The sequence below is a fragment of the Equus asinus genome, chromosome 14 (genome assembly GCF_041296235.1).
Source record: "Equus asinus isolate D_3611 breed Donkey chromosome 14, EquAss-T2T_v2, whole genome shotgun sequence".
NCBI lineage: Eukaryota > Metazoa > Chordata > Mammalia > Perissodactyla > Equidae > Equus > Equus asinus.
Window position 1 is genome coordinate 29808565 of NC_091803.1, and position 27791 is coordinate 29836355.

General features: G+C 45.7%; 1 protein-coding gene across 2 annotated transcripts in view; it reads left to right on the plus strand.

Moving 5' to 3' along the window:
• The window catches only part of GGA2 (golgi associated, gamma adaptin ear containing, ARF binding protein 2), a 33307-nt gene extending 5516 nt beyond the window's left edge, over nucleotides 1–27791 (plus strand). For both annotated transcript variants that reach the window (XM_044746709.2, XM_070484690.1), the window contains exons 2-17: nucleotides 2584–2668; nucleotides 3766–3841; nucleotides 4744–4842; nucleotides 6779–6902; nucleotides 8595–8698; nucleotides 10125–10205; nucleotides 10724–10861; nucleotides 14419–14500; nucleotides 16440–16565; nucleotides 17318–17440; nucleotides 17737–17765; nucleotides 18186–18319; nucleotides 19747–19904; nucleotides 22620–22789; nucleotides 23768–23878; nucleotides 24398–27791. In XM_044746709.2, coding sequence (XP_044602644.2) covers nucleotides 2584–2668; nucleotides 3766–3841; nucleotides 4744–4842; nucleotides 6779–6902; nucleotides 8595–8698; nucleotides 10125–10205; nucleotides 10724–10861; nucleotides 14419–14500; nucleotides 16440–16565; nucleotides 17318–17440; nucleotides 17737–17765; nucleotides 18186–18319; nucleotides 19747–19904; nucleotides 22620–22789; nucleotides 23768–23878; nucleotides 24398–24508 — 1751 coding nt within the window. In that variant the 3' untranslated portion in view covers nucleotides 24509–27791. The remainder of the gene's footprint in view (nucleotides 1–2583; nucleotides 2669–3765; nucleotides 3842–4743; nucleotides 4843–6778; nucleotides 6903–8594; nucleotides 8699–10124; nucleotides 10206–10723; nucleotides 10862–14418; nucleotides 14501–16439; nucleotides 16566–17317; nucleotides 17441–17736; nucleotides 17766–18185; nucleotides 18320–19746; nucleotides 19905–22619; nucleotides 22790–23767; nucleotides 23879–24397) is intronic.

Here is a 27791-nt window from a genome sequence, read left to right on the forward strand (position 1 = left end):
ATACAAATAAAAAAAACTCTTACACTGTATAGATCTTGCTACTTTGCATTGGTTAAGGGTTTGGAACATGACTTAACCTCATAGAGGTTTTTCCTTCCTTTCTTTGGAAAAGCTGGTGCCTGGTGGTGCTCTTTACTTGGTGGCAGGGGATGAGGGGGCGAGCTGGATTTTTTGTGGGGAACTGGGGCCCTGCCTGCTCTCTGCCTCTAGGTCCAGTCACCTATTGAGTTCTGAATGCCTTCGAGGTATCAGCCTTTACCTTGTGAACTGAAACTTTGTGAACCTTAAATGGCGTAGAATTATTTCAGATGAGTCAGACCCCCTTCCTCAGAATCCCTGAGAATCACTGCTTTAAACACACTTCTGAGTCGCTTAACAACAGAGGTACATTCTGAGAAATGTGTCGTTAGGTGATGTCCTTGTTGTGTGAACATCATAGAGTGCACCTACACATGCCTGTATGGGGTAGCCTGCTACACACCTAGGCTATATGGGACCTAGGCTTATGGGAGCACCATCGTAGATGTGGTCTGCCGCTGACCAAGACGTAATTATGTGGCGCATGACTAAGTTATTTCTTGAGTCGTTATTTTGTACCTATGGGGAAGGCATTGTACTAAGCACTGTTGGGAATATATGGCTTCTGCCTTCAAGAATTTTATTCCCTTTAGGTGTCATAAGGCATGTATACATATTTTTAAAGTAAAAGGCTCTGTATTATAATATGTGCAATACCGTGTATTATAAAAATAAGATTAGCTATCTTTTATTGATTACTTAATATTTGTTGCTGTACTGAGCACTTTAGACACTATGTCTTTTAAATCTCATGACTATCCCATGAGGAAGGTACCATTTCTCTTGTTTTATAGTTGAGGACACTGAGGTTCAGAGAGCCCAAGGACATGTAACTAATAAGGGGTGGAGCTGGAGCTCTCCATGGTAAGAAGGGGCAGGTAGAGTGTGGGTGATCTGAGGAGGAGGGGATGGCTTCTGTTTTGTGGGGATGGGAGATGATGAGATCAAAGAAGGCTTTATGAAGAATGGGCGTTTGACTTGGGGCTAGAAGGGTGGATAGGATTTTGAGAGATGGAACATAGGGAAAGAGCTTTGAGGAGGAAAAGGGTGAGGGATATATGGGAATTGATCATCTGATTCCTTCGCTCTCCTTTGTCACCTTTTTTTCACTTAGAATGGAGTCAGTGGGTGGGAAGATGGATCTTTTGAGTCTCACTGTTGACCTGGGAGACACATGACTTCCACGTGACATGAATGTGATGCAGTCAGGAAAGGTTAAACTCTAGTTGACTGTGGAGTCTTAAGTAATCAGAAGAGTGGAGAATTAGTAGGGGCTGGAACAGTGGGGGAATAGGGTTTGGGGAGGAGATGGAAGTTCAGATGGTCCTTGAAGAACGAATAGGATTTTGAGAAGAGAGGAGTGAACATTCAGGCAAGAGGAATAATAGCATCAGAAATATGACCCTGAGGATTAGCCTGTTTGCAGAGCTTGAAAGAGCTTCTCTGTCAGGACCAGTAAGATATTTTATTGGAGAGGCAAGTAGGCCAGGACAGGCTGGACAGCGGGGAGAAGGGGAGGTGTTATGAAAGCACAGGGTGAAGACAATCTCAGCAGCTCCTTTGTGAGAGAATGTGGCCTGGTTCAGTGTGGAGGTGGGGGCGTGTAGAATGGGCATCCTTGTTGGATTGCTGGACAGGGATTCTACGCGGCAGCAGTGGGAGGAGAGGAAGGAGCTGCTACCATCTAGCACCAGGAAAGATACATACAACCTCGTATTCCAGGAGTTGAGGATTGCCCCTCCCCTCAGTGGATCATGGTCTCATGCTAGGCTTCTTAGAATCCCCCTTTCGCCAGGTATCTCCTCCCCCAGGCTGTGCCCTGATGTCTTTTGATGTTCATTGTCCTCAGATTTCATCCAAGTATGACTGTTCCAGAGGGCGAGACCCTCACATGATTTTATCTGGGTTCCCTGGGAATGTGCATGGTTGCAGAGGGGAGCAGCATTTGGAGGGATTAAGGCGAGGAGGTCCTCTTGTCAGACAGGACAAGCTGCCGACACGTGGAGAAGCTTCTTACGTAGGATGGTCAGAGAGGATTTTATCACGCTGAGGCTTAAACTAAGGGGTGGTACTTTTGAGGATGTGGTGGGATGACCAGGTAGAGCTGCCTAGGGCCTCATGATATGTTCTGGTCTTCCTGTCACATAGCTAAGAAATTTACAAGTAGCCTCCCAGATGCTGGCCCATGTCCATCCTCATTGCAGGGCCAAAGTGGGGAGTCCTGACAAGGGGCACGAAGAAGGTACACGTAGCCCAACGCCTGCCCTGGAAATGCAGCCCTTTTCAAGACAATAGCTTGTTAACAAATTTGCTTGTTCATTCCGTAAGCGGATATTGGTTGAGCCATATCATGTGCTAGACACTTGTGCCCGACAGTGGTGAACAGCACAGGCATGGTCCTGTCCCTTTCAGCTGTCTGCCCATGGGTGTGATGCCCCAGCCCTTGGCTGTCGTATCTTGTTTCTTTGTGTTATGCTTTAATTTCATTTTTTATTTTCTTCACAGATAAAGCCACAGACCCAAGCATGTCAGAACAGGATTGGCCAGCTATCCAGAATTTCTGCGACCAGGTGAACACGGATCCCAATGGGTAAGGTGACCTTCACACACGCTTGACCCTGGAGGCAGCTCAGGCTAAGTCCACACCTCTGTCTCTCAGGACAGAGTGGCAGCTAGGCTTTCCTTCTTTTTGATTCCTCCACAATCTACTGAGGACATTATTTTTCTAGAAATAGCAAATTCATGTGCTGTTTTGTTTTGAGGAAGATTAGCCCTGAGCTAGCATCTGCCGCCAGTCCTCCTCTTTTTGCTGAGGAAGGCTGGCCCTGAGCTAACATCTGTGCCCATCTTCCTCCACATTTTTTTGTATGTGGGACCCCTACCACAGCATGGCTTGTCAAGCGGTGCCATGTCTGCACCCGGGATCCAAACGGGTGAACCCCGGGCTGCCGAAGCGGAACGTGCACACTTAACTGCTGTGCCACTGGGCCAGCCCCACATGTGGTTTTTTTTAAGTACAATAGTCAGTTTGTAACTGGCAATTATTAAAAAAAGTTTTAAATAGTGTTATGAAACACTAATGCTGAGGAGACCTCAGAATAGTACGGATAGAATGTAGGTTACTTAGCAGTGTCAAAGGGACCAATATGTCCTCCATAACTTAAATGTAATCTTTCATCAGAAAAAGTAGGAAGAAGGGTAAGATTTTGTTGAATTGTGTTTCCAAAGCATCTGGAGAAGAACCGAAGAATCAAGTCAGTCATCCAGATGTTTAATCTAAATGTTGCTGAATATTCAGAATTTTGAAATGAGTGACAAGTTTGATCATGCTTTCTACTCTAGTGTTTACTGAGCATTTATCATATGACAGGCAGAGTCTGTGCCGTTCATGACCTGGTTACACATAGGTCTGGGCCCTGACTGCTCAGCTTGGAGTTTTAGGGGTGGGTTGGCTCCGGGGAAGATCCTGTGCCCTGGAGGGAAAGAGGGCCTTGGGTGCTGTAGCTTTAAGAAGGGTGGGTGGGAGGTGGTCTCCTGGGCTCGTGCATGGGCTGTGTGCCAGTCACATTCCACCTCTGCTTTGGGGCCTGAGCTCCTGGAACAGAGATGACTTTACCAAGCACATCAGCCAAATTGGTGAGTGTTTTCCTCTCCACCCAGAGTCCAGGTCTGTTTGTTTTCCCTTAGCCCAACCCATGCGCCCTGGCTACTTGCCCACAAGATCCAGTCTCCACAAGAGAAAGAAGCTCTTTATGCCTTGACGGTGAGTTTGGCTTGCCCCTTAGCCTAAGCTTTCCTGTCCTGGTGCTAGAGAGCTGGGCCCCAGTCCCATTTCAGTGTGGTGGAGAGCATCCAAGAGGTTCATCTTCTCCAGCCGTGAGAAAGCAGGCTGTAGAGAGTTCTGGGCTCAGAGTGCCCCCTCCTAGATCTGTTGCTAGAGAGCAGCATTGAGCCTGCTTTGGGAGAAGGAAAAGGTTTTATTTCCTTTTGTCTGCCCTAGACCAGGGCTGTCAAGTTCAAGTGCCCACAGGGCCAGACTGGTAACATACGTGAGTAAGCCACAGGCTGACAACCAAAAACCCCGTCTAAAGAGCGCAGCTGCAGCATAGGACCAGTGGGCTGTTCCAGGCAGGAGTTTGGGCCCAGTGTTACCAGAATGTCCTGTTTTTCAAGAGAAATCAGAAATCCACGTTTTTGTATGAATTCTCTGAATTTTTCAATGTTGGTGACTAATTTGAAATGTTAAACAATAGTGTGGACGAAAGAAACCGTGTGTAGGCCCAACTTGCCACTTGAAAGTCGGCAGGTAACCTCTGGTTCAGCTGTTCTTGGGCATTACGTATCAGCTTTCTACCGCTGAGGAGGAAGTGATTCTCTGACCAGTTTCACCTGCCCAAAGGGTCTCCTTCAAAGGTGGGATGTAGGTTACTTAGCAGTAACACACCCCACTGAGCTGTGTCCTGGGCACAGACCTGGCAGCTGCAGCAAAATCAAACAGGTGGCATTTTTTCTTAATCTGAAAATGTTAGATTTTTTTCAGAACGTTAATGTCTTCCTAGTCTTGAGGCAACACTAGCCACGGTTCTAGCAAATGCTCATCAGACTTGAGATGAGCCCTGGAGCCAGTGGTTTTCCTCTTTTCATGGGGGTCCTCTGCCTGTGCAGGTGCTGGAGACGTGTGTGAACCACTGTGGAGAGAAGTTCCACAGCGAGGTGGCCAAGTTCCGCTTCTTGAATGAGCTGATTAAAGTGTTGTCTCCAAAGGTGAGAACCCTGGGCTTGCCTTGCTCACTGTGCTGCACCCACCCCCCACCTTCAAATTCCTGTCACCTTTCTTAGTCCCGGGGCAGGCCTGCTCGTAGACAGAACCTGCCAGCCTGTCTCAGGTTTGTGAGAGAGCTGAGAGAGAAGGTCTTGCGTGTGAGAGCTTTCCTCTCCAACGTCTAGGATGACGGTCACGTTCATCAGCTGATCCCTGCCCTTTGTTAGCATTTTCAATGTCTCCCTTTAAAAATGGCCTTGTATGGGCCAGCCCTGTGGTGTGGTGGTTAAGTTTGTGTCCTCCACTTCGGTGGCCTGAGGTTCGCAGGTTTGGATCCTGGGCATGGACCTAGCACTGCTCATCAGCTGTGCTGTGGCAGCGTCCCACGTACAAAAAGAGGAGAATTGGCACAGATGTTAGCTCAGGGCCACTCCTCACCAGAAAAATAAAAAGGTCTTGTAGATGGGTGGCCTAGAGGAGGTGAGGAACTCGAGCTTATAGGCACGGGTTTCCTGGTAGAGATAGCAGGTGTGTCTTTAAGTTTCATATCATTCTTGCCTTGTCCTCTGTACCTTTCCTCCTGGTACCTATCTTAGCGACACCATTCTCAGATAACTAACATTGATGGAGCCTTCCTTTGCTGCTTCCCAGTAATTCTCTCATACCAGCTGTGTGTCCTACAATTTAATTCAACTCAGTTCTGACACTACCCAGAGTTAGTACAGACCCTACACATTGAGGGCTCAGTCCTACCTGGACTGTGCCCACTTTAGACACCAGCCATGAGTCTGGGGTGTCCCCAAGCTACTTGCACTTCTGCCCGACTGATACAACTTCAGAGGTTCCCATGATCCCCACCCCGTCAGTTTCCATAATTCAGTAGGGAGACTCACAGAACACAGGAAAGCACTATACTTTTGTCCTTTTATTATTAGAGGATATAGATGGAGGAGATATATAGGCCAAGGTCTTGAGGGGCAACAGGGAGCAGAGCTTCCATGCCCTCTTCTTGTGGAACCTGACCATACCACCCTCCCAGTACATCCATGTGTTCCACCAGGAAACTCTCTGAACCTCCTTGTCTCAGAGTTTTTATCTGAAGTTGTGTAGGCATGATTGATTAAATCATTGGCCATATGATTGAACTCAGTCTCTAGCCCCTGTCCCCTCCTGGGGGGTTGGCATAGGCTTGAAAGTTCCAACCCTCTAATCATGGAGTTGGTCTTTCTGGAGTGGTCAGCTCCTCCCTTGACAGTAAGTGCCCACTCTGAGTGGTTATCGTAAACTCAGGTGTAGTCCAGGGGGGCTCATTGTGAATAACAAAAGATACTCCTTTCGCTCAGGAAATTCCAAGGGCTTTTGAAACTGTGTCAAGAAATGGGGACAGGGGTTGGCCCCGTGGCCGAGTGGTTAAGTTCGCGCGCTCCGCTGCAGGCGGCCCAGTGTTTCGTCAGTTCGAATCCTGGGCGTGGACATGGCACTGCTCATCAAACCACGCTGAGGCAGCGTCCCACATGCCACAACTAGAAGGACCCACAACGAAGAATATACAGCTATGTACCGGGGGGCTTTGGGGAGAAAAAGGAAACAAATAAAATAAAATAAAATCTTTAAAAAAAAAAAAAGAAATGGGGACAAAGACCAAATATATTCTTTTATTATTCCACGCTTGCCTCAGTCAAAAAACCATTATCCCCGGTGGCTCTATCCTAGGCCAGTATGTGATGGGCTTTAATTTTAGCAGTTTTGAAGGTCGACCCCTTGAAACCCAGAAGGAGCCCTGGGGCTGGGTGCCAGGTAATCGGCCTCCAGCTGTGCTCAGCTCTCAGCCAGCCTTGGGCAGCGCACTGCTCTGGGCCTCAGCAGCCATCGCGTTAGGGTCGTGTGGGCCACTAAGTCCCTTCCAGCTCGATAATTCTCTTTCCTTTTAATTTTCAGTACCTAGGGTCCTGGACTACAGAAAAAGTTAAAGGAAGAGTCATTGAAATACTCTTTAGTTGGACAGTTTGGTTTCCAGAAGACATCAAGATCCGAGATGCCTATCAGATGCTGAAGAAACAAGGTCTGACTTCCATTACTTACATTGCCTTCCCTTTTCACAGCAGTTGTTCCTTTTTGCTTTTTTTTTTTTTTTTTTTAAAGATTTTATTTTTCTCTCCAAAGCCCCCCGGTACATAGTTGTATATTTCGTTGTGGGTCCTTCTAGTTGTGGCATGTGGGACGCTGCCTCAGCGTGGTCTGATGAGCAGTGCCATGTCCACGCCCAGGATTCGAACCAACGAAACACTGGGCCGCCTGCAGCGGAGCGCGCGAACTTAACCACTCGGCCACGGGGCCAGCCCCTGTTCCTTTTTGCTTTTTTGCATGCTTTGTAATTTTTTGGTGAAAGCTGGGCTTCTTGTTTAGGATGGTAGAGACTGAGGAAATTGTTAATCTCTGGAAATGGGCAGGCCTTTCCTTCTGGTGGGCTGGAACTGAGCTGGGTTTGAGAGTGTTGCTATAGGTACCCTCACTGTGCCAGATTTCAGATTTCTCTAGGATTTGCCTGTGTTTAGAGTGCGGGCTGATTTGCTGGAGTCTTTAGCAATATCTGCTTCACTCTCAGCTTTAGGTTTTCCTTTTGTTCCGCACCTCAGAGAAAGTCTTATTCCATTTTCGTTCCTAACAGTAGACTGTTAGCACTTGCTACTGATGCTGGTTAGCCTGGTGGTGGTCGTTGTCATTCTCTGTTCTGATGAAGCCTCAGTCTTAGGCAGGCACTGTGTCCCTGGTCTTGGGAGGACCTCTTGTGACCCTGCCCCACCCCAATGCAGGTCTGGGCCCAGGATACCTTCCCGCCCCTTCCCCAGTGCACAAGGTTTTCTGTTCTTTTTCTCCAGCTACAGCAGGTTTTTACCTCTGCTGTAAGGATCACGGGGCTTGTCTGTCCCCCAGCGGTTTAAGGCTTTTGTTCTGGAGAGGTGGAAGGATTTAGGTGGGACTTGAGGCCTTTCCCATTCTCTCTTTGTGAGCACCTGGAGAAGTGCCTATTCCTCTTGTGTTGCAGACCGCAGAGGTTCTGTATTCTCTTGCTAGCTCACCGGCCTGTAAGCAACTTTTAAAAGCTTTTAGCTGAATTATTTGTGTTATTGTTGCCTCCCATCTCTCCTTGGAAGCAGTTTTTCCTTAGATTTCAGGTGAGTTGTTATTGCCCTGCGATCTCAGCTCTCTGGTGGATTCAGGCAAAGCTGTGAATTTGCGGGTTGTCCAGTGTTGTGTTGTTGTCAGGGTTGGAGTGATACAGTCCGTGCCTTACTATGTCCTGTGTGGAAGCTGGGATTCCATGTTCCTTTTCTCTTGGGCTCTGTGGAAGGAACTAGTGTTCAGAATGGACTATTTTTTCCTGTCATGTGCACTCATTTACTGTTCTTAGGAGTGTCAGGGATCCTGCAGTAATTTCTGAGCCCTGGGAGGTTACATACCTACATAACGTCATCAATATTTTTACAGCAGAAGGCCCCTAGACCGCTAGCCTTAGGGTGTGGTTCTGCTCTTAGTTGGCTGTGGTGTCCCTGTCTTTGTAGTGGTTCCTTGGATTCTCCTAAGAGAGGATGTGGAACCTTGATCATACCCTGGGTGTATCCCTTTAAGGTTGCTGACAGTGTTTTCCTAGTGGGACATCAGGAACCATGGGTTTCTGGACTTTATACTGGATCCTGCTCAAGTCAATGGGTACCCTTATCAGTATCTTAACTTCACAAATTGCATGTTTTAGGAATAATAAAGCAAGACCCTAAACTACCAGTGGATAAAATCTTGCCCCCGCCTTCTCCCTGGCCCAAGAGCTCCATCTTTGATGCTGATGAAGAAAAGTCAAAGGTAAGGAACTCCTTCTGACCTTGGCCTCCCTGGAGTCTGACCAGACCCCTTCTTTTAAGGACTCTCTGGAAATGTCCCCTGGAATGTCCTCTGATCCCTGAACCAAAGTATGGGACAATGTGGGGAGGCAGCTTAGTGAATTCCCTCTGGAGCAGCTTCTTACAAGTGAGGTAACATAAGGTCTGGATGTTTTGTTTGTGGACGGGCCAAATAATAAATGCTGTGGTCTCTGTACCTGCCACCTTATCTATACAAGTGTTTCTGAGGGAAAGAAGGTTCAGAAGGATAACCAAAGTGAGTCGTGCGGATGGTCCGTCATATCCAGTGTATGTGTGATGGGGGATGGTGGAGAGGAAAGAATTGGTTGCATGTTGGCTGAGATCTTTTTTAGTGCCAATAAACCTGATCCCACTATTTCCCTTCCACTACTGCCTCCCAGAATTGTTGCTCCTCAGACATCAGAAAGGAGAGGGAAGGGAAAAGGAAGGTGGTAAAAACCTAGGCCAACACCCAGGGGTGACTTTCGAGTGCCTCTGAATGGGGGAAGGGTCCTTGAGCACTAGTGGTGGCAGTGCTTTGGGTCTTTACTGTTCTTGGTCACTCACAGGGTCTGGTAAGTGTAGTACTGGGAAAGCTCCAGGCCTTGTATACGTCACTCTTTGATACCTTCTGCCTTCCAACTGCGCTTCTCAGCTGTACCCTTCCCTTGGATCTTGATGCTCAGTGGCTCACTGTGGGCAGAATGAGCAGGGCTGTACTAGGTTCTGGGCTTCCTTTCTCTCTGGCTCCTCTCCTACTGGTGCCTACAATTGCAGAGGGTGGAGGAGCTAGGGAGGAGGTATGGCATAGACTTTGGAGAAAGATAGAATCCTCTGTCAACCTTGGGCAAGCTACTAATACTCTCTGGGGCTCAGTATCCCCAACTTTCCTGCCATCCATCCAACAAAGATTGACTCCTATGTGCCAGGCGTTCTGACAGGCATTGGGAATGAAGTGAACACGATGGCCAAGTCTGTCATATCAGAGTACATGGTCCAGAACAACCTCAGCACTATTGATATTTTGGGGCAGGTAATTTTCTTGTTTGGGGCTGTCCTGTGCACTGTAGGATATTTACAATATCCCTCACCTTTGCCCACTAGATGCCAGTAACATCCCCAGTTATGACAACCAAAAATGTCTCCAGACTTAGCCAGATGTCCCCTGGGGGGATTATACCCACCTCCCTCCCCCATTGAAAACTGGTGACCTGTGGGGATAGTCATCATGTCTACATCTTTGAGTCACTCCAAGGATTTGATGAGATAATGCATATCAAATGTGCAAGCTCTTCCTATTCATGTTAATTCTTCTCTTGCTGATGCTACTACTCTGGGTCATCTCACACAGAGGGAATTAGTTGTACCTACTCTTGTTCATTCTTCAGCTTCTGACAAGGCTTCTGAAGAGCAACCACCCTGAGGATCTTCAGGCTGCAAACCGGCTGATCAAGAATTTGGTCAAGGAGGTGGGCGTTTTCCCAATGGGTTCTGCAGAAGCAGCATTTGACAGGGCTGGATATATATGTGTATGTGCACAGTTGGCTGGGAGAAGGGATGGCCTCCTAGCCCTGAACTGGGTAACAGCCGTGGGCCCCTGAAGGGCAGCAAGACGGTGACTAAAAGTAGAAACCATGCTGTGAACTTCCCAAGTACTCTTGTCTAGGAGCTCAAAGCATTTCAGAGGCACTCATTTCTGTCCCAGTGACGGGTATTAGTGTCGCCGTGTTTGGGAGTCTGTTTTTCAGAGGGATTCAGGCTGGTGGTACAAAGGAGTAGATCACTAGGTCCCCAGACTGCACTGGGTTTGCTGGGAGTTCTGGGCTTTGAGCACTTCCTTCTCTCACTGGGTGTGCACTCCCATTCATTCAGTGTTCTGGTGCCTTCCCTGAGCTCTCCACAGTGCAGTGCCCCTTTCCCGTCCCTTGTTCAGGCTGTATCTAGGGCTTCTGCTCCCTCACTTCCATCCTCTGATTCCTTTCAAAAGGAACAAGAAAAATCAGACAAGGTGTCCAAGAGAGTCAGCGCTGTGGAGGAAGTACGGAGCCATGTGAAGGTGCTGCAGGATATGCTGAGCATGTACCGCCGGCCGGGGCAGGCCCCACCCGACCAGGAGGCCTTGCAGGTACTCTTTTTAAAAAATAAAATAAACAAATTCAAGTATAATATACTGAGTATAACTCACGTGCTAGAAATTGCACATATTTAAAGCATGTATGATGTTTTGACATGTTTACGCGCATGAAGCCATCATCCCCTCAATCAAGATAGTAAACATGTCCCTCACCCCGCAAAATTTCCTCGTGCCCCTCGGTCATCCCTCCCTCCTCCCTGTCCCTGGGCAGCCATGGATTTGCTGTCTGGCTCTGATTAGTTTCTGTTTCCTGGACTTTTGTATAAATGGAATGATGCAGTATGTGCCCTCTCATTTTTAGGGGGTGGAGTGTCTGGCTTCTCCCCCTCGGCATAATTGAGATCCTTTCATGTTGTGTGTATCAGGAGTTTATTCCTCTTTATTGCTGAGTGGTGTTCTGTTGTATGCATGGACCACAATATGTATATCCATTCATCTGTTGATGGCTATGTGAGTTTTTCCAGCTTTGGGTGATTATATACAGGAGTTTGTGTGACCATCGTCCTTTCTCTCGGGTAAATGCCTAGTTGTGGGGTTGCTAGGTCATATGCTGTGTGTAGTTAACTTCTAAAGAAATTGCCAAGTTGTTTTCCAAAGTAGTTGTGTTATTTTATGTTCCTAACAGCAGTGTATGAGAATTCTAGTTCCTCCACACCTTGATTTTTTTAATAACACCTTTTTTGAGAATTCACACAACATAAAAGCAACCGTCACTATCTAACTAGAACACGTTAATCATCCCTGAAAGAAATCCTATGCCCATTAGCAGACCCCTCCGCCCTCACCCTCCTCCCCCAGCTCCTGGTAACCACTAATCTCCTTTCTGTGTCTGTGGATTTGCCTCTTTGGACGTTGCATAGAGTTATACAATATGTGATCTTTTGAGTCTGGCTTCTTTCACTTAGCATAATGTTTGCAAAGTTCATCCATCTAGTAGCATCTATCAATACTTCCTTCCTTTTTATGGCTGAATAACATTCCATTGTGTGGCGACATCACTTTTGTGGTTTTTTGGGTAGTTTTATTTATTTTTTTACTGAGGTCATGTTGCTTTATAACGTTGTATAAATCTCAGGTATACATTATTATGTTTTGGCTTCTGTGCAAACTGCATCATGCTGCATCACGTCGTGTTTATCCATTCACCAGTTGGGCGTTTGGGTTGTTTCTACTTTTGGACTATAATGAATAATGCTATGAACATTTATGTACAAGTTTTTGTGTGAATGTTAGCTTTTAATTCTCTTGGGTATATGCCTAGAGTAGAATTGTTGAGTCATTTGGTAACTGTTTAACTTTCTGAGCAACTTCCAAACTGTTTGCCAAATTGTTGCACCATTTTACAATCCCACCAGCAATGTATGAGGGTTCCAGTTTTCCACATCTTGCCAACACTTGTTATTGTCTGTCTTTTTGATAATAGCCATCCTCGTCAGTGTGAAGTCGTATCTGATTGTGGTTTTGATATGTATTTCCCTGGTGGCTTACGTTGAGCTTTCTTTCATGTTTCTATTGGCCACTTATATATCATCTTTGGAGAAATGTCTGTTCAAATCCATTGCCCATTTTTAATTGGGTTGTCTTTCTATTTTTGAGTTGTAAGAGTTCTTCATATATCCTGGATACAGGTCCCTTATCAGACAGTTTTCTCCCATTCTGCGGGTTGTTTTTTCACTGTCTTGACAATATCTTTTGAAGTGAGTTTTTAATTTTGAAGTTCTCTTGATCTATTTTTTTCTTTCGTTGCTGGTGCTTTTGGTGTTATGTCTAAGATACCACGACCTAGTGCAGACAGATGGTAGTGGTACTGAAATGCTGTCTGAGGCAGACATTCTTAGTCTCTCTTTGGCGCTCTACTCTCTGCCTCCTTCTGTAGGCTACATCCATCTTGTCTCTCTGCATTCCAGCTTTTTATGCTTGTCTGCATAGGAGAGACAGCCTTCGCATAGCTCCTTGGTTTACCTGTCCTTCCATTTCACAAGGGTGGTAGAAACGAACTGGTGCCTTTCCCAATTCCAGATTCCTGAGAGAGAAATCCGTTTGGGCAGCTTGGCTCATGTATCACCCCAGGTTGGTCAGCTATGACTGCGGTTGGGTAGAGTTGTAGAGAAGATCATCCCGAGCTGCTTCTGTGGCCGGATGGGACAGTACTCAGAAGCATTGGTGGGCTCGGGCCAGGCAGCACTCCAAAGCTGATACCGCGTGCTGAGGTTGCGCCAGAGCTTCCCCACTCAAGATGAAAGCCAGCCACGGGACAAGAGACATGCTGCAGGAAACGAAACTTCATCTTTATAATGAATAAAGCTGACTTGGGAAAATGTGGCAGTTAAGTCCTGGCAAGTGGTTTCCTAATACTGAACCCTAGAATCGGCAGGTTTACCTTCCACCTCAGACGGTGCTGGCACACCACTGGTTCCCCACTGGGGGCTTCCTTCTTTAAAACTTACAGCAGGTGGGAGCACAGCTGAATGCAAGCTTCCCCGTAGGCAGGGACTCTCAAAGCAAGGCGGGAGGAAGGGGCTCCTTCCTGCTTCCTCTCGCAGACTCACCAATGACAATCAAGATATGTCATTTCCCCAGCCTACGGTCTGGGGAGAAAGGAGAGGCTATACTGTCAGAGGGAGGCCTGGAGTGTTAAATTAGTTAATTGAGCGGCTTTGCAAGGAAGGAAGCCTAAGGTGTACAGGAGCTGTCCATCTTCCTTAACAGCATATGGAGAGTAAAATTGTCTAGAGCACTCTCCCTGGGACGAGGAAAATGAGATGTCCCAGATGATGTTGCAGGGCCTGAGGTTTAGTTCTGGGAGAAGCTGTGGCGGAATCGTGGGAGTGTTGAAAAAGGAATACTGGCATCAGACAACAGTTGGATGGGAAGTTTGGGTGTTAGTTTTGTTTTTTTTGAGGAAGATTAGCCCTGAGCTGACATGTACTGCCAATCCTCCTCTTTTTGCTGAGGAAGACTGGCCCTGAGCTAACATCCTTGCCCATCTTCCTCTACTTTATATGTGGGACGCCTACCACAGCATGGCATGCCAAGCGGTGCCATGTCCGCATCCGGGATCTGAACCGGTGAACCCCAGGCCGCCGAGAAGCGAAACGTGTGCACTTAACCCCTGTGCCACCAGGCCGGCCCCTGGGTGTTAGTTTTAAAGCAGGGTAGTCCCTGCAGGCCTCCATGGGGGTCATCCCATTGTTAAAGCTGTTCTAGAGCATCAGGGGAAAGGAGCTTGAAGAAGAGAGAATGCTGAGCGCACTGAGCTGGTAGGTTCTTCTCTGAGCTAAGGTCTTTTGTCACCTTTTTAACTATTTTAAAAAGACATAATTGTTGCCTAGACTTTTTCTGAAACTATACCTGCTGTCTTACTTCAGAGAACCTGCAGTCTTGAATTTGGGGCAGACTGAGAACTGAAGCCCCAGACTCTGCTGCGTGCTTTTTGGAGGCACCTGGTGCCTTGCTGTGGGTCCTGGGTCTGCGTGCTTTTTGAAGGCACCTGGTGCCTTGCTGTGGGTCCTGGGTGTGTGTCGTGAAACCAAGCTCTGTTTTCCCAGGTTGTGTATGAAAGGTGTGAAAAGCTTCGGCCCACCCTCTTCCGGCTGGCGAGTGACACCACTGACGACGACGATGCTCTTGGTAACAGTTTCATTTCCCTAGGCATAGAAGCACCCCTGAGTGCAAAACGGACCTGGTACTTCCTGTTGGGTTACTGTGGTGCCAGAACAAGACAGAATCTACTTTAGGTTTTATGATGACTGGGGCTTGGGAAAGGCATGGCCTGTGTTGACTTAGAGCTGATTTCCAGAAGAATCTAGGCTTGAGCAAGAAATCAGCAGCAGATCTGAAAGCATAGAAAGGAGTGGAAATTTACCATGTAAATTGGATGTGAGGGAGACAGAAGAAAGAGAAGATACCACTGAAGGCTTGAAGAAAGGCTAAACATCCACAGAATTCCAAAAAACAGCTGTCAGTGGTGCATTTCCAAGGTTTCACCAACTTAGATGCCTTCAGGGGCTGGGTGGGTGACTAAATGAGGCAGGCTGAGGGGTGGAAGGGACAATGGCAGGAACAGTGGAGAATTTTAATACTTGTATACAGATATTACAGTATTTTAAACTTTTTATTATAGAAACACATATATTTTATGTGTTTATATCAAAACACATAAAGAGCAGTAGTAGAATAAATCCCATGTACTCTTCACCTGTTGTTAAGAATTACCAACTTGTTGCCAATCTTTTGATCTTATTTATCTGTGCTGCTCATCTCATTCTATTTTGAAGCAAACTGTAAACATTTCAGAGTAATCAAATAGTCATTCAGTATTCAGATTTCCCTGGATATTTCTCTCTCTAACCATCTCCTGCTAACCATCCCTCCCTTTTTTTTAAACAGTGTCTTCTAAATCAGACTCAAAAACAAAAGCCATACTTTGTAATTGGTTGATATTTCTTAAGAATCCCCCATTCTTCATCTTTCCTTTTTATTTCTTACATGGAAAATATGTCCTTTGACTTATAGAGTTTCCCTTGGTCTAAATTTTCTGGTGGCATCCCGTATGGTATTTCACGTGTTTCTCTGTTCCTAGTATTTCTTATAAATTCCTGATTTTCTTATAAATTGTATCAGGGGTCTTGATCAGATTCAGGTTCAATTGGGATGGAGGCAAGGGAGCAAGAATACTTCATAGGTGGCATTCAGGAGTCCCAGAGTATCTGCTTGTTTTGTGATGTTATTTTTGTCTGAACGCATTATTTTCTCTGGTTGCAATGAGGTCAAAGGTAATCAAATTTAAATTTTTAAGCAACGTGCACATGCCAAGTAAAACACTGCCTGGTGATTTCACCCCCATATTATCAGTTTGCAACCTCCATCCACAGTTAAAATACGGGCAGGAGATAAAGAGTTGGTCACCCTTGAAGTTGCCCGGCGCCTTGGCCTGCGCTGTTCTGCGTGGCCCCTGGTCCTATTGCTGTTCTTTTTCTCTCTTGGGAGAGATTTTTTTTGCAGGCTCACCAGACCGTGAGATGCTCATGAAGTTTTTGAAATCCAGTGCATATTTTATATTTATGGGACATTTCGATTTGGATGCCAGATTTTCATCAGGAATACTTAGTGATCTGTATTTAGATTTTATAAAATTTATGGGTGAAAAAAGTAGGTTCGTCTACCAACTTGTTCCCTACGCAGTTAAAAGCTTTCTGATAACTGAATTAAGTACCAAAAAATTCTTTTAATATCCACATCCACATTGACAAAACAGCTTTCAGTTTTAATTTTAAATTAAAGTTTTACTTGAGTTGAAAGAGCCGTATTTCAAGTGTTGGCTATCATGTTGGACAGTACATAGAAGGTGGGAGAATTTGGTTCCTCCTACACTCTGAGAACTGGAAGTGCTGAAGTTCAAGGATTGAGTGCCCAGGTCCGAGAGGGGCCTGATCACATGATCTGGGGCAGGAGGCGTGGATGTACTGAACCTGGTAGAGTCAGGTGACAGCTGCTTTGTGCAGTGGCTTCAAGACTGAGATTGTTGGTAGCTAAACCAGGGGCTTCTGGTTTTTCTCTCATTCTTCAGCGGAGATTCTCCAGGCAAATGACCTCCTTACCCAGGGAGTTCTGCTGTACAAACAGGTGATGGAGGGCCGTGTCATCTTTGGGAACACCATGACCAGCTCACTGGGAGACATACCTGTCTCCAGAGGTATGTGCCAAGAAACTCTCCATGTCCTCTGCCTTGGGGCCACCTGCAAATCCCAGAAAAGAAATGGATCCTCAGAATATTCTGGGTTATGGTATAGAAATGAGAGAATTTGTCCTGTTTTCCCTTTCCTGTGAAAACTGGTTTTATATACGCGGCCTCTGCCATATATGTTGTTATGAATTGACTGCCAGGCTGGACCCTAGCTTTGGCTATAAACAGAAGCAGACAGCTATTTTGTGCCCAGGTTTGGGTTCCTCCTCTCATGAGTGCCTAAGGAAGCTGGAGACCAAAAAAAAAACTGGTTTCTTCAGTGATTCCTAGTGCCAGGCTAGCTATGGCACAATCATCTGGAATACTGGTTAAAATGCAGATTCTTAGGTCCCTGACTTGGACTTTCTGAATCAAGAGTGCTTGGAGCTAGGCCTGGGGATCTGCATTTTTATCAAGCACTCTAGGTGATTCTGATTAACTGTGGTCAGAAACCTCAAAAGGCCTCTGAGCTAGAGAAGTCAGCTCGCCACTTTCCAGGTCAAATGGACCTTTAGAGGAGGACTCTGTGATTGCTGGGGTGGGAAGACAGTCCTCTGGTCTCCCATACTCCAGATGCCAGCTCAGGCTGTGCATCGGGGTTCTTGTGGGGGTGTGTTGAGGGTGGGGCCATGTGATGTCTTTTGGGAGGAGGCCCTAGGGAGCTGACAGGCTTTAAGGAGGCTTTCCTCTCATTCTGACTGACTGATTTTCCTGTTTCCTAGTCTTTCAGAATCCAACAGGCTGCATGAAGAACTGTCCCCTAATTGACTTGGAGTTGGACAATGGATCTGAGCAAGCTGGGACTGTGGCACCATCTTTACTTCATCAGGACCTGGCATCCTTAGGTAAGGGTGGGTGTTTGGGGGGAGCACAGAATGATCCTGACTCCCAGGGAGAGTGAGTAAGCTGGTTTCCTTCGGGGAGAATATGCCTGTTTTCAGAGGGAACTAGGTATACCGGGAAGTTCAGAGGTCCTCTTTGTGCTTAGTCTCAGAGTTGCATGGATGAGTTGAATGACTCTGGGTAATTTACTTTGTGTAGGCTCTCTAAATGTTCTAGAAAGGGTGGGCATGGTTTTGATCTCCAGCTCATATCAAGTAGAGTTAACTGGTGTGCTTCTCACTCTGTTCCTTCCTTACAGGACTCAGTGATGTTCCAGTTACCACCAAGGTAAGGAAGCTCTTCCTAGGGGCCAGAGAGGGGAGGGGAGGTCCCTCAAACATACCTTCATGAGGGCAGCGCTGCTTGAGAGGGGAGGCGCAAGGAGGGTGGGACTACAGCACAGCCTGGTGGCACTTGTGGAGTGGAAGGTCTAAAGCCTGTTCCTCACCTCCACTGTCGAGAACCCTCAGAGGGAGACATCTTTTTCCTCTCCTCATATCCTTACTGTCTTCAGGGACATCCAGGCTCCATTAAAGGTCTGTTCAGGGGTCATGGGTTCTCCTGCCCTTTCTGTCTCCTCCTGCCCCAGGAAATGTAGTAAGCCTGGGAGCAGTGGCTTTAGCGGGCTCAGGAGAGCTGTGCCATGGTGTCACCATGGCTCATGGCATTCATACCCTGGCCTTATTTTAGCCACATCTGGTTTAACAGGTTGCCGGTCAGAACTGCTGCGAGGAAAAGAAGAACCCTGCCGCCAGCACGCTGCCAGGTGGTGGTGCTCAGAGCCCTTCCGCAGAGAGGAACTTGTTGGATCTCCTCTCCCCACAGCCATCTCCAGGTCCTCTGTGAGTCTCGTGGGCAAGGGGAGTAGAAGGGTGACTCCTGTGTGCCGTCAATGCCCGGTGCATGAGGGCCAGGCGGAAGGGCCCAGCGATGCCTCTCTAAGACGGCCAGACGCCTCCCTCCCCACTGACCTTCTTCCTCCCTACCAGAAGTTCAGTGTGTGCTTCCCCTCTTCTCCTTTTCCTCCCCATCCTCAGTCAGGACCTCTGAAAAGGGGTTTGTTTAAGGAGCAGCAGCAGAGAGGAAGAGGATGTTTTTGGTGTTTATAGGTTGTTTTTTTTCCCTGATTACAGTGTAATTTGAAGTTAAGCAAAATTTGATCACTAGAGAAATATGTAGTATAGAAAATCCCAAATATCACTCCCTAAAGACAATGTTAAATGTTCCTTCTTTGCTGTTTTTTCTGTACGTGTAGTAATGTGTTACTCTGGCTTGTTTTTGCACAAACAGGATCATAATTTATAAACTCTACTCCAATGTGGTTTTCTTCATGTCACATATCTTTGACACATTTTCCTATTAGTTTATATAAATTTGCCTCATTCTTTCTATTAGTTGTACACTTCATATACATATAATATACATAGATTTAATCATTTCCCTCTTGTAGATATTTACATGGCTTCCAGTTTGGAGGCACCTGGGGGAATGTTTATATAGCACAGATTCCTAATGGTAGAAGTGCTTTCAAGTATGAGTGTAAATACATTTTCATCAATCCTGTGTCTTTACCTCTGGAAAGGTTGGAGCAGTTTGCCTTCCCCCACTAGCCTGAGAGGGTCCATGTCCCTAGTGGAGACCACAGGGCTCTGGCAGAAATGGACATGTGTTGGGAGGTCATTCCTGTTTGCACCCATAGGGGGCACTTTTTGTAACCACTTGACAGGGGCCAGTAATGTAATTTTGGTGGGTTAGTTCTGATGGACTTTAGTTTTCCAAAAATGTTTTCAATTTGTATTTCAGATGGACAAAATCATAAGGAAGTGTGATTGAAGGGGTTGGTGTGATTTTTGTTATCTTCCTAGCTTACCTTACTCTGGTGATCATGTATGGGAAACAGCCTGACTGAGCTACTTCTTGTCAGAGACTGCCTGACAACCATGATGTTACCTTAATAATAATAGCTCTAGTTTATTGGGTCCTAACTATGTGTACACACTCTGCTAAGTGCTTCTCATACATTTTCTCATGTAATTCTTATAACAACCCTATGAGGTACATACTAGATTATTCCCATTTTACAGGTGAGAAAACTGAGGCGTAGATTAGATTACTTGTTTAAAGTCATATATTCCTCTAAAATACACACTCATACACATGCACATATATCTTTCTTTTTTTTCCTCTTCCTTGTTCTTCAGAAAGCCTAATCAGATTCCTGGAATTCTCTACAATTTTTATTAGTTTTGATATTTTTATTTCTTTGCAGGAATTATATTCCACAGAAAAGTATCCCCAAGGAAGTGCCACCAGGTACTAAGTCCTCTCCAGGTTGGTCCTGGGAGGCTGGCCCACTGGCTCCTTCCCCGTCTTCCCAGAATACACCTCTGGCTCAAGTCTTTGTCCCTTTGGAGTCTGTTAAGCCCAGTAAGTAGAGTTTCACCTTTTTTTTTTCTTTCTTTCTCTCTATTAGATGCTCAGTTTTATCCACTCAGGATTGGTAGGAGTGGCTCTTAAACTGGGGAAAATGAGTGGTGGAGATTTTGCCTGGGGGCAGAGGATAAACAGGTGGCTTCATGGTCTCTTAACTAATATTCTTCTTAAAGTTTTCTCTTGAGGTTGACACTGAACGCCATTGACAAGCAGAATTTAATTAGGTGTATTGAGTCTACTTAGGGACATGATGTTCATTCATTTGGAATTCAAGAAGGGAATGTTCAGTGTGGCCTCAGATAACTCAGAAGTGATGGAATTAGAAGGAAAAGAAGAATCAGGCTGGTGATCCTCTTCCTCTAGGGATCCTCGTTAAAGCAGGAGAGTAGATATCATTCCCTTACAAGGGAAAGGAAACTGAAGGCCCAGCTCAGTAAGGTGACTGCCTGCGGTCAGCACACTAGTGTGTGAGCAGGAAGCAGCAGGGTCTTCAGATCTAGGGCCTGGTGTGCTGAGGTCAGATTGCAGAGGGCCCCGGAACCAGGCACAGGAATTTAAACAATCAGTAAGAGTGGGAACCCTTGGCACACTTTATTAATTTTGACTTAATATATGTTCAATGTTAATTTCCTGGTTTCAATAATTATACAGTGGTTATACAAAATGTTAACATTTGAGGAAGCTGGGTGAAGGGTCTGTGGGAATTCTTCCTGATAGATTTATAAAAAGTTACAAAACTGAAATTATTACAAAACAAAGTAAAGAAAATTAAAAGCAAATAAATACATGTTCAATGTAGAAGTTTTAGAAAAGATCGACCAGAAAATTAAAATCGTCTTTACCCTTAACACCCACAGATGGAAGTTCTGTTAGTCTTAATGGATTTTCTTGTCGTATACGTCTGTACATACGTTTTTTAATAAATTGGCACTGTTGTATATATAGACTGTTTTATATTCTGCTTTATTTACTATAAGCCATAGCATTTTTATGCTCTTAATTTTTCTTCAATACCTTGATTTTATTTTTGATGAATCTGTACATTTTACCACTAAGTAGATGTACTGTCATTTATTCAGTTTCTTTCTGGAGGATAATTTGTTTCTAGTTTTTTGCTTGTTAAAAACAATGCTACAGTGAACATCTTTGGAAACCCATTTTTTTAAAACTTTCCTGAGTATTTCATTAGGATATATTCTTAAAAGTGGAACTGTTGAGCATAGACATTTAAAATTTTGATCTGCGTTACCAAGTTCCCTTCCAGAAAGGTCGCGTCTTCTCCCGTATCCTCACCACCTACCTCATGGGTGTTTTCAGTCTTCTAAAGCTTTGACAGTTTCATTGTTAAACTATATTTTTTTCATGTGCATTTTGATAAGTGATGTTTGGCATGAGATAAAGATCTTCATTAAATTTTTTTCCAGTTGGTTAGTCAGTTGACTGCCATTTATTGAATCAGCCACTGATTTTGAAATATATGTTCCTAATGTGTTAAATTCTTATATTTGGGTGTGTTTTGTATGCTCTGTTTTATATCACTTTGCTTGAATTGCAATTTTGTACGTGTTCGAGTATTTCTTAATGCAAATAGTGCTACCTCCCTCTTTTTTAGTGGTCAGTTTCTTGTATTTTTTTTCCCTAAATTAACCTTAGAATCATCTTGTAGCTAAATTAAAACAATCCCTTTAAGATTTCCATCGGAACGTCATTAAACCTATTAATTTGAAGAGATCTACTGTCTTTACAGTTTTGCAAAACTAAATATAAGAGGTGTTGTGTGTATGTGGTCATACAAAAGAGACCAGAAAAAACAACCTCACGGGGCTGGCCCCGTGGCCGAGTGGTTAGTTTGCGCGCTCTGCTTTAGCGGTCCAGGGTTTTGCCAGTTTGAATCTTGGGCATGGACATGGCACTGCTCATCAAGCCATGCTGAGGCGGCATCCCACATGCCACAACTAGAAGGACCCACAGCTAAAAATACACAACTATGTACTGGGGGGCTTTGGGGAGAAAAAGGAAAAAAAAAAAAAAAAAAAGAAGCTCAAATGTTAGCAGTGCTTATTTCTGGGTAGAACTAAGGGTATTTTTATTCCATTCTTTATGATATCCGGTATTTTCTATAATGTTCATACATTATTTTAATCGTAGTTATATCTGCCTCAAAAGAATGTTATTTATTTATTTATTTATTTTTAAAGATTGGCACCTGAGCTAACAACTGTTGCCAATTTGCTCCTTTTCTGCTTTATCTCCCCAAACGGCCCCCCCCCCATAAATAGTTGTATATCTTAGTTGCAGGTCCTTCTAGTTGTGGCATGTGGGGTGCTGCCTTACTGTGGCCTGATGAGCGGTGCCATGTCCATGCCCAGGATCTGAACCGGCGAAACCCTGGGCTGCCGAAGCAGAGCGCGTGAACTTAACTACTCGGCCACGGGGCTGGCCCCAAAGAATGTTATTTTTTTAAAAAACTGGTAATATGCTTAGAATGGTTGGCTGCTGGGGAAAGATCACTTTGGAGGTCAGAGGAGTCCAGCTGAAGCCATGAGGAACTGCACTTGGACTAAGGGTGGCGTGAAGGGTTAAGTCCTCGAGCTGTTCGCCCTGAAGAAACAGCAGCATTCGGTGGTCATGTGCGCATTTCTTTCAGGCCTGACTGTCAGTGTTGTTTCTACTAGTGCTAACCCTTTTGGCTGGGTCCTTCTCTACCAGGCAGCCTGCCTCCTATCATCGTGTATGACCGGAATGGATTTAGAATTCTGCTCCACTTTTCCAAGACTGCGGCCCCTGGCTACCCAGAGGTGCAGGTGTTGCTGTTGACCATGATGAGCACTGCCACCCAGCCTGTATGGGACATCATGTTTCAGGTGGCTGTGCCAAAGGTGAGTCACCTGCTGGCCAGATCCTTTGAATCTTTCAAAAAAGGCTATCATTTTTTAGCACCAGGTCCTTTGCTGGACGTTATCTGTTAATTAGGTGCAAGGGACAGAATCTTCACTCAAAGTATTTTAAGATAAAATGAGAGTTTTATTGGCTCATTTAACTGGGATTCCTGAATGTCTGACTTCAGATATGGCTGGATCCAGGTAGGTTCTTAAATTATTCCTTAAGAATCTGTCTCTTTCCCTCTCTTGACTTTGCTTTTCCCTCTTTGGAGCATATTCTCTAACAGACTCTCTCCACACCGCAGGAAAGGGACTGCCCACAGCTCCAGAGTTACACGGTCCTTCGCCCTTTTTATCTCATAAAGGAGCTCTTTCCTGGCATGAGGCATGCACAGCGATTACCCAGGACAGGGCTAGGATTGGTCTTGTTGGTGTTACTTGCATACCTTAGACCAGTAACTTGAGTTCAGGGATATGAGGAACTCTGGCCAATTTGGGTATTGTGTTCACCCCTTTTCAAGGGAAGTAGGGGGGCCATTGATTACAGCCATACCAGAATCACAAGAAATGGGGAAGGGGCACGCTTCCTGAAAGGGAAGATTCAAGGCAGACAAAAATAAAGATATAAATTCTCTAATCCTCATGGTAATCTTGGGGGGCACGTACTATTTCTTCTATTTTATGAATCAGTCCAAGGCTCAGGATGGTTAAATATTTTGCCCAAGATCAGAGACCTGGTACGGGGCAGAGTTAGAATTCAAGTCCGGCTGTGCCCTCGCTCTTCATGCTGCCTCTCAGAAGCCAGCCATTGGCCACACAGCTTCAGGTACATTCCGTGTGTGGAAGGCAGGGTCTTTTGGATGCTTCCATCAGTTGGTGGGGTGGAGGTCAAGCTCTCTTGTTCACCTGACCTCCCTCATTGAAGCTGTCGTTTGTGAGGAATGAGTTACACGTTGACTCCTTCTCCCCCACTAGTCAATGAGAGTGAAGCTGCAGCCGGCATCCAGCTCCAAGCTTCCTGCCTTCAGTCCTTTGATGCCTCCAGCCGTGATCTCTCAGATGCTCCTGCTTGACAATCCACACAAAGTATGTTCTGGTATCTTCGGCAGCAGGGAAATGGGGCCCCTGAACTCGAGGGAGGCAGCTTGGTAGGTGGAGAGGTATAGGTCTTGCTCTCATCTCTCCGGTTGGTTGAGGGGGTGGTGGACTAACCCTGTCTGGAGTCTGTTTTCCTTCGGGGCTTGTTGAAAGATCTGTGACTGGATTGTCATAGCTGGGAACCAAGGGAGTGACGTAAATGCTCCCTAATACCATAGAGTCCTCTGAAAGGGCGAGGCCTGTCTCTCTACCTTCGCTGGTCTGTGTTCCGTCCACCTCAGGACTGAAAGTGTGGGAGGACTCCACTGCTGTAGGTCTGGCTACCCTTGTGTGTGCCAAAGGGTCTAGGCACACAGTTGTCTGTCCTGTCATACAGTTGTTTGAAGCCCTCACTTGGGCGGAGTTAATACACTGTTACTGGGTGACTCCTGGGTGGGTAAAGGCTTTTACTCTGGGCTGGTCTCTGTGTTGCTCCCCACTAATTTAACGTCTTATATCTTTGCCCAGGAGCCCATCCGGTTACGGTATAAGCTGACATTCAACCAGGGCGGACAGCCTTTCAGCGAAGTGGGAGAAGTGAAAGACTTTCCAGACCTAGCAGTCTTGGGTGCAGCCTAACTTTTCATAAGACAGACCCTGCCATTCAAGCTTAGGCCAACGTTACTTTTGCTGTCTAGATAGGTCTAATCACGGTAACTTAGTGCAGAGTGCCAAGAGTTTATCCTGACATCAGGCTCTGGATGCCAACCTCTGACTTATTCTGCAGATACTGTTTGTGTGTGTGTGTATTGTAGGGGCGGGGGGTGTTGAAGGGAGGGTAGAGCAGGGCTTGGGATGTGGGCAGTGTGGGAAATGCTAAAGCATTTCTGATAACCATCTGCTACAATCGTATCTGTTTCTGCATGTTGGTGGACGCTGATGTCCCTGCCTCAGGTTGGTTTTATAAGCCAAAGTTGTTGTTGTTTTTTTTCATCTCTTGTTATCTTTTCATTCATCCACTCTGTGCCTTGTCAGCCTTTGAAAGTCTTGGTTGCTCCCAGGCTGCTGTTCTCAGGGACCTTAAAAGGGACCTGGTTGGTCTTGGGGCAGAGAGTGTCTTCTGGGGCACTCTCTTCCAAGAAAGACCTTGTCTCCATTTCCATTAGAGAATGCTGCTTGCGTGTGTTCAGGAAGATCTTCTAAATGGAATGCTTGTTGCACTGTTTTCCAGGCGAGGGGCTGCCGCTAGACCAGAGGACCACAACTGGTGGGCCAATCATGTCCTTCACCACTGTGCCTTAGAATCACCCATATATGGACCCTCCAGGGCAGAGGGAAGGCAGATCCCAGGCCTTATTCAGGCCTCAGGTTTCATGGGTTGGGCAGCCTGTCTGGGCCTTACTCAGGACCCTCATCTCCATCCTCATCCTCTTTTTCCACAATTGTTTACTCGGAGTTCTTTGATTGTGACACCGTGCCAGTCATTGTAAATCATAATGAACAGGTTCTCCCTTGCCTGTTGACTTCACAATCCCAGATGAAGAACTGTGATGTAAAGAGAGATGAAAAGAGCTTAGCAGTGATTTCAGTGGTGATTAAATATAGAAAGTCATTGAATAAATACCCATGTAGCAAATATTCTTTGTGGAGTTTTGAGTAAGTAGGAGATGCAAAGCCCCTTGCATTAGAGATGACGGCCTAAAGGGAACTGTTGTCGATTGAGGAAGTAGGGAAGACTTCATGAAGGCTGTGGAAGACAGGAGCCTCAGTGAAGAGAGAAGCCCTGAGGATCTGAGCGAAGCCGGAAGAGAGCTGGATTTCTGTTACATTTGTGGTTTGAAGGGAAAATTCAGGTTTATAATCAATTAATACTTAGCACCTACTGTGTGCCAGATACTTTGTACAGGTTTTGCAAGTTGTGCGTGGCCTGATTGGTTGGAGAAGGAAGCTGAGCCTGGCTGAGATGGCCTGATGAAGGACTGTGAAATCCGAGCAGCCCACCTGTCCGGGCAGAATTCTGCCTCAGAAGCTGCAAGGCTCTGTTTGGGGCTCTTTGTCACAAAATGTGGTACTTTACAGTCTGATCCTTCGCTTTCTACATAAAGTTGGAAATCCACCAATGCTAATTTGTGGGGATGGGAGCTGTAAAAGATCATCAAGTTATGCTAATTTTTGAGCAAATGTGAAAAATCATAAAACAGATAAATGAGGTGATTTCTTCATTTGGCATAACTCACATAAGATTCATTTTAATCTAAAATTACTCTTATGTTCAAATGTTCTGTATAGCTTTTATAGGTTCCACCTATTTCACAGTCTTTAAGAGGTACCCTTCATACTGACAATGTCTGCCTGTGAAGAACTTCTATCAAAATGGGTGAATGTGAGGGGCCGGCCCGGTGGCGCAGCGGTTAAGTGTGCACATTCTGCTTCGGCGGCCTGGGGTTCTCGGGTTCAGATCCTGGGTGTGGACATGGCACTGCTTGGCACGCCATGCTGTGGCAGGCGTCCCACATATAAAATAGAGGAAGATGGGCACGGACGTTAGCTCAGGGCCAGTCTTCCTCAGCAAAAAAAGGAGGATTGGCAGCAGTTAGCTCAGGGCTAACCTTCCTCAAACAAACAAACAAAAAAATGGGTGAATGTGACTTAACACATGGAAAGAATTTTATCCCCTAGTTCAAAGGTGAACTCATGTGTGTGTCTGAACATTCTTCTGTCTGGGAGACAGACTCCCAGCAGCGCTCTGGTTATGTGGAGTTGGACAGGATAAGGGGAGAGCAGGGTGGCTGTCCCGAGAGTGGCCCTCGTTTGTTATCAGTGCCTTCTAATTATCACATTCAGTGACCACTTAAGGCCCAACCCTTATCCTTTTATTCACTCCACAATAGTAGTTGACCAGCTCCTGTGAGCCAGGCACTATTGTGCGCACTGTGGATAGCAGTGACGAAAAGTCCCTGCCCTCATGGATCTCCTGTCCTGGTTGGGAGAGAGAAATCCATCATATGTCTGGTGGAGATTTGGCACTGATGATCAGTATTTTCCCCTATCCTGAACTCCTCTTCCTGGACCCTGCTCACCTCTATTTTTTGACTTACCTCTGTGACTGTTTTTCCTCTGTCCCTTAAATGTGTCTTCCCAGGCATTAGCCTTTTGGATTTTTCTAAGCACATCTGTGCAATTAACCACTAGATGGGTCCTAGATCTCTGTCTGAGGCTTCCATCTCTTTGCTGATGTTAGATCCGTATTTTCAAGCTGTTTCAAGAGGTTCCACTGTGGCTCAAACTCCAGACGCTTAGAATGGAACTCAGCCTCCTCCCGCTCTTTCCCCCTACATTCTTTATATTTGAAAGAATCTTTCTGAGCCTTGATGGATTCTTGATTCCTGCTCCACCTATATCCACTCTACTTTTGTCTTGTCTAACTTATTTCTAAATACTACCACATCTTTCCCCTCGATGTGATCAAGCAGGACTTGATCCCCTGCTGAAGTTCAGAATGGCTTCCTAATGCCCCTAAAAGCCTATGGAGTCAAATTCAAGTTGCTTACACTGGCATTCAATGCCCTTCTGTAACTTTGTATGCTCCCTACCCTTCTGGCATCATCTGCCAAGAATAGAACACACTTTGCCAGAGCCATAAGAAAGTCCTTTCACCTTTTGATAATACCATGATTTTTCATATCCGTTTGATTATACCTGCAGTTAGCCCCTCGCCCTTCATCTCTTCAATGAATTTAAGACTGGGCTAAAATGCTGCTTTATCTGTGAGCCATTCTTTGAGTGTAAATGGGCTATAGAGATGGTAAATGTTGAAGACAGGATAAATGACTTAATGGCCAAACGAACATGAATGTTACCCATTAAAAGTGAAATAATGTAAATTGAGAGATCAAATATTAAAGATAGAAAGCAAAGGCGA